Genomic DNA, 6,950 nt, shown 5'->3' with positions numbered 1-6,950 from the left:
TTTCAGTCTATAAAGCAAAGTCCTTCCCGTGACAACTGTTCGGCTAACTATCTGAGATCGAGATAACTATCAAAAAAAATGTACTCACCAGTACGAGAAACACTTGACGAACACTAACAACAGACCGGTTTCGACGATTGTCTTCGTCAGTTACACTTAAAACAAGGAGAGGCGACAACAAAAAAAAGAAAGGAAAAGAAGAAACCAGCCAAGAAGAGGACAGACAGCAAATCTCAGACCTGCCTAGGCCTTTACATTAGATTAGACTATCCCTCTATTTTGACACATAACGAAAGTCAACCTCCCCCCGACTTCTCTCTGTATAGGGTATTTTGTTTGTTTGTTTGCTTAACGCCCAGCCGACCACGAAGGGCCATAGCAGGGCGGTGCTGCTTTGACATATAACGTGCGCCAAACACAAGACAGAAGTCGCAGCACAAGCTTTGTGTCTAACCCAGTCCCATTATTCTGACACCGGACCAACCAGTCCTAGCACTAACCCCCAGGCGGAGCAGCCACTAGATTGCCAATTTTAAAGTCTTAGGTATGACCCGGCCGGGGTTCGAACCCACGACCTCCCGATCACGGGGCGGACGCCTTACCACTAGGCCAACCGTGCCGGTTCTCTGTATAGGGTAGGATTGCTTACTGAATTAAATCAACAGATTGACTCAGTGACTTTTAGGAGTTTATTTAATCACAGAAAGCCCATTCTGCACAAAAAGCATCACGGCTGGTCATTTGGAGCACTTGTCCAATTTGAGGGATGGTCTTATCCCATGTAAATGGCCTGAGCAGTTCTGAGATTGTAAGCCGAAAGATGGGTTAGATATGCGGATAAATGGAGGTTCCATGTAAGAAAAGAAAAAGAGAACCACATGTTTTTGATTTATAAAAGAAAAAAAGAAAAAAAAAACAAGAAAGGATACACTAGTGGAACGTTTAATTCAGGACGAAACAAAACATTCACAAAAACTTCGACTCAACAGCATTTAAAGTAGACAAACAAGAAACGCGAAAGACACAAATCAAAGATAACTGATGCCGTGACTTATCTCAAATGCATAATTGTATATGCAAATTCTCTCTCTATATATATATATAAATTAGTAGGCTACAAAGAGAATTAAGTCACCAGAATTTGGCGAGCTGTGTCCTGGTACAATTTCTTTAATTATTATTGCTAATTTGCTTTTGATAACAAACTCGTATCAAATTATTTTCGTACAAGAATTAGTATATACTACAGTCAAAATGTAAAGTGCATCTATCACACAGATGGCTGGACAATATGATGATCCGTGTAGATGATACTACTGTCAAACAACCAAAGACCTCTTATCAATATGCTTTGAAATACATACCCAAAACAATAGTAACGAGGACAGTCGGATTCATTGTTGACTTTGTTGTCAAGCGAGTCTGTTCTCCTTCAGCTATAACCCTTCTGCTATCAAGGGGGAAAGAAAACAAAAATAGATTAGACCGAGAAAATGTGTCAACAATGCATAATGTGCTTGTGCAATAACATTAAAGTAGACACACACACACACACACACACACCACACCACACACACACACACACACACACACACACACACCACACCACACACACACACACACACACACACCACATTTACGGCGAATACAGACTCAGTGTAATAATGTCAGTCAGAAGTGTAATTGCTTTTCTTACTTTACTTTATAAGTATAATGATAACATATTCCATACGTTTCATTTTATTGCTGTTTCTGAAAATTATTTTACTTGGACGATTTATGCTGTTTTGATCTTGTTTTGCTTTGTTCTACACCACTTAATTAGTTGCTTTCGCTTAAAACAAAACAGTAGATTATTGTATAAACAATACTTGAAAAGAATATCCTAAATATAATAATAATAACAATAATAATAATAATAATTGTCAGTAAGTACTGGTGTCACATGACTGATGTGAACCAGTTGATTGGCTAATGGCGATGCGCTTAAATCTGTTAGCGCACTCTTGGAGTGCGCTAACTTTTCCACAGAGCGTATTCTTACACCCTTTGCCAAAGCGAGACTGTACTCTCATCCTCAGAATTAATTAATGACATGTAGCTTATATTCTCCACAATACCAATGATTATGATCATAAATTTCCTGCTTTTCAATTAAAGCAGAAGTGGGTTTTTTTCTGACAGATTGCATGTGCCTGTGCCACAGTTGCCATTGATCTAAAAATAGAACCCGCTGTGTCTAATTTTTCAGTTTCGACTTGCGAAGATTCCTCTCATAATTATGCCATGTTAGTGGCATGTAGCTTATTATCCACATTACCAAATGATGAGTTAGTAGGCTATACAATTCCCAGCAGCTAACAGAAAACACAAGTGTTATTCCGATAACGTAGCAAGATCAGCACGTAGCAGACTACACTGAAATACGACTGCATCTGTTCAGTAAATGAATGTTTTCCGAATTATCATTTCAAGGCAAGAACAATCGGAATCGAAAACGTGTAGGGTTTAGAACGTTCTTACCATATATAAGACTTATTACCAGCCTGCCTCATGCGTGCAGACTCAGTGCAACGTGACGAGCAATTTTTGTTTTTGAAATCAGTGAGACTCAGTGCAGTGGTTCGATTAGCAGACGACATAAATCCCGCTCAGCAAATTAACATGTTGGGCAAATGTGAACGATAAAACGATGGGGATATAATACGTGTAGGGTTCAGAGCATTCTTACCGTTCATATTTAGTACCAGACTCCCCGATGAGTGAAGATACCACACGAGAAACATGCCACATTTATTTTGAAAATGTGCTTACCGTCGACCTTGGGGGTTAACCAATTCAAGGGGCAACACTCTGCACAGTCAATCTGTCGAAGCTCGATGAAGGTTTCGAATCGCAAATAACTTAAGAGCACAGTCCTTTCTCCGAGTTTAAATGAGGTCTCTATGAAAGATCATCACTTTTTAGCTTAACGCTACACTGGAATTTACCAACAGAAATTAAAACAAGAGTTTGCGTGTGACGAAAGCACGACACACTTAAGACGGCCCACACAAAAGTAGATCTGACACAAACCTGACCACACAGTTACGCCTATCCAAATGCGCGTTGCAAAATGTGCGTTTTGAATCTTCTTTTTTATCTGGCGGTACTGACAATATCGTTATTGAAACAATCCCAGTGCACTAAGGGATTTATAGAGCAAATCTCCAAAATAATTATTGAACTCAGCGCTATGCGCTTCGTTCAATAATGAATTTTCTCGATTTGCTCTATAAATCCCTTAGTGCACTGGGATGTCTCAATAACTTAAATAATAATAATAATAATAATAAATGAGCATTTATATAGCGCAACATCATAACTTTACAATTATGCTCTTTGCGCTTGACACATTTACAATTAAAACACAGTTATACAAGCATTTACATCTACATTCATAGTCAGCAACGCTTAATTAAAATATAACGCTTACCACACTCGCAAAGTAGATGCCTGTTGTCCGTTCAGGGAAGAAAGAAATTAGATCGAAAGCACTCCGTGGCAGACATCACACTTTGATTTGTTGTAGCAACTGTGCCAAGGAGAGGTTGCTATATCATTTTAAGCGTATCACCCATCCCCTTAACTATACCCCGTTTACCATTCCCAACCTGGATTTCTTACCACATATGGCTCCACTACAGTATCCTCATTTTCTGGCAAACCTGGCCGAGTTTAAAGAGCAATCCTAAGCTCCCAATGAGGGGTTACATTTTTCAGGATATCATTTGTGGTGTACTGCACACTGTAATTACGACAGTGCGTGCCTTGCACTGAGAACTTCTCCAAGCAGAAACGGTATTTCTGCCAGGAAGGTTTAAAGGCACACTCCTTCCCGTGAACACACTTCAGGTCTCAGATTTGTTCAGGCTCGTACATGGTAAAAGATCACCCCTCCACTTGGTCACATACCAACAATCAACAGACTGATTGCTCTTTGTGCAAAGCGGCGATTTTTTGATGAATAATAGTTTCCTTTTTTCACAATGGTGTTTCTAAAAAAAAAATCAAACAAAGCCCTTTATCTTCACAGGAACCAGTTAGAGTGTTGATTGTTAGTATTCGACAGAGTGGTGAGATGTTCTAATCCCTTTTGAAAAGGTAGTTTTGAAGAAGCTGTTGTCATATTTGAACACCCATGATTTGATCTCGCACTCTCAGTCCGCTTATCGCCCTTCTCACTGTACTGAAACAGCCCTACTTAAAGTAATCAGTGACATTCTGTCTGCTCTGGATGGTGGTGATGTGTCAGTGCTTACCCTACTTGACCTTTCTGCAGCGTTCGACACGATTGACCATGTCACGCTTCTCCATAGACTTCAGACTCTGTACGGCATCTCCGGTCCACCGCTAGCATGGCTTGAGTCCTATCTCATTGGCAGGACTCAGGCTGTGCTTGTCGATGGCCAGATGTCTGCTCCAGCCCCACTTTCTTTCGGCGTTCCTCAAGGTTCAGTACTCGGTCCCATCCTTTTCATCATGTACACTAAGCCCCTCTCCACACTGATTCAAAACCATTCTGTTTTAAATCAGTCTTTTGCTGATGACACCCAGCTGTATAAACCCAGTCCCCCTGCAGAGACACATTCCGCCATCCAGACCATTCAGACATGCATCACTGATGTTAAATCTTGGATGGTCGATAACAAACTTAAGCTGAATGATGATAAGACTGACGTCTTACTGTGCAAAAAGAAGAACACTACATTTCCCTCTCCCCAACCTGTTTCTGTTCAAATAGGCAACACCGACATTCTTTTTTCACCATCAGCTAGAAACCTTGGATTCACCCTTTCATCTGACATGACGCTTAACAAACATATATCTTTAGTCTGTAGAGCAGCTTATTTTGAGCGTCGTAAGATCAGCACCATTCGCCACGCACTCTCCTCTCAAACAACTAACACTCTTGTCTGTGCCTTTGTTCTTTCTAAACTTGACTACTGCAACTCTCTTCTCTCTGGCTGTCCTCTGTACCTCCTGCATAAACTACAAAAAGTCCAAAACTCGGCAGCACGCCTCATTCTCAAAGCACGAAAACGAGATCACGCAACACCACTTCTTCACACACTGCACTGGTTACCTATTCAAGCCCGCATTGACTACGAACTGTCCACCCTCTGATTTAACTTCTTTTCTGGCTCGTCTCCTGCTTACTTCTCTGAACTCCTCACCGTCTATTCTCCGTGCCTCTTCTGACTGTCGCATCCTTACCATTCCACACACCAAAACCAAAACATACGGACAACGCACTTTTACTTTCTGCGCACCCACACAATGGAATTCTCTCCCCTTTCACATCCGCCACTCTCAGTCACCCCAAGCATTCAAACGAGCACTTAAAACGCACCTCTTCAAGAAATACAACCCCTGATTTTGTTTTCTCAGTCCATCAGTAGGCTACATGTAGTGTATTTGTTGTTTTAGTGATAATGTATATAAACATCTAGGACTGTTTTCAGTATTGTTGATAACATGTTCTGTTTGATTTGGGGTATTCAGCTGGTATTTCCTTGTTTTGCACTACCTATTTTATTCATGTTTTTATTACTTAGTTAGTGGAAGAATCTTTTGTAATGTATGTTTGATGGTGTATGCTTTTAATTAAGCGTTGTTAACTATGAATGTAGATGTAAATGCTTGTATAACTGTGTTTTAATTTTAAATGTGTCAAGCGCAAAGAGCATAATTGTAAAGTTATGATGTTGCGCTATATAAATGCTCATTTATTATTATTATTATTATTATTATTATTATTATTATTATTATTATTATTATTATTATTATTATTATTATTATTATTATTTAAGTTATTGAGACATCCCAGTGCACTAAGGGATTTATAGAGCAAATCGAGAAAATTCATTATTGAACGAAGCGCATAGCGCTGAGTTCAATAATTATTTTCGAGATTTGCTCTATAAATCCCTTAGTGCACTGGGATTGTTTCAATAACGATATTGTCAGTACCGCCAGAGAAAAAAGAAGATTCAAAACGCACATTTTGCAAAGCGCATTCAGTGGATAGGCGTAACTGTGTGATCAGGTTTGTGTCACTGGATCTACTTTTGTGTGGGCTGTCTCAAGTGTGTCGTGCTTTTGTCACACGCAAACTCTTGTTTTAATTTCTGTTGGTAAATTCCAGTGAAGCGTTAAGCTAAAAAGTGATGACCTTTCACAGAGACCTCATTTAAACTCGGAGAAAAGACTGTACTCTTAATTATTTGCGATTCGAAACCTTCATCGAGCTTCGACAGATTGACTGTGCAGAGTGTTGCCCCTTGAATTGACTCCGGCCAAGGCCACGGTTAGCAGACTCGGATTTTCAAAGTAAATGTGGTATGTTTCTTCTGTTGTATCTTCACTCATCGGGGAGACTGGTACTATTAAATATGAACCATAAGAATGCTGTAAACCATACACGTAGTATGTCCCCATCGTTTGCTTGTTCACATTTGCCCAACATGTTAATTTGCTGCGAGGTTTATGTCGTCTGCTAGGGCGGCTAGGGCAAGCGAACCACGGCACTGCACTGCAGTCTCATTTCAAAAACAACAATTGCTCGTCTGCACGCATGATGCAGGCTGGTAATAAGTTTTATACATGGTAAGAACGTTCTTAACCCTACACGTTTTCGATTCCGATTGTTGTTGCCTTGAAATAATAATTCGGAAACCATTCATTTACTGAACTGATGCAGTCGTATTTCAGTGTAATCTAGTCTGCTACGTATATATTCCAAATGCTGATCTAGTTCAGTGGTACGTTATCGGAATAACACTTGTGTTTTCTGTTAGCTGCTGGGAATTGTATACTAACTCATCATTTGGTAATGTGGATAATAAGCTACGGCATAATTATGAGAAGATTCTTCGCAAGTCGAAACTGAAAAATAGACACAGCGGGTT

The 6,950-nt window shown here is 39.9% G+C and overlaps 1 protein-coding gene across 2 annotated transcripts in view; it reads right to left on the bottom strand.

Annotated features, from left to right (window-relative positions):
• Positions 1-3,661, bottom strand: part of LOC138958581 (integumentary mucin A.1-like) — a 9,563-nt gene extending 5,902 nt beyond the window's left edge. Inside the window, exons 1-2 of one of the 2 annotated variants that reach the window (XM_070329779.1) lie at positions 3,476-3,661; positions 1,365-1,450 (exon numbers count right to left, since the gene is read on the bottom strand). In XM_070329779.1, the coding sequence (XP_070185880.1) occupies positions 1,365-1,398 (34 nt within the window). In that variant the 5' untranslated portion in view covers positions 1,399-1,450; positions 3,476-3,661. The remainder of the gene's footprint in view (positions 1-1,364; positions 1,451-3,475) is intronic. The other variant, XM_070329780.1, reaches the window with a different exon arrangement.
• Between the last annotated feature and the right edge of the window lie 3,289 nt (positions 3,662-6,950).

Source organism: Littorina saxatilis, linkage group LG2, assembly GCF_037325665.1.
Source record: "Littorina saxatilis isolate snail1 linkage group LG2, US_GU_Lsax_2.0, whole genome shotgun sequence".
NCBI classification, from domain to species: Eukaryota; Metazoa; Mollusca; class Gastropoda; order Littorinimorpha; family Littorinidae; genus Littorina; species Littorina saxatilis.
Note: the sequence above shows the minus strand (reverse complement) of the source record. Positions and strands in the feature narration are given on the sequence as shown.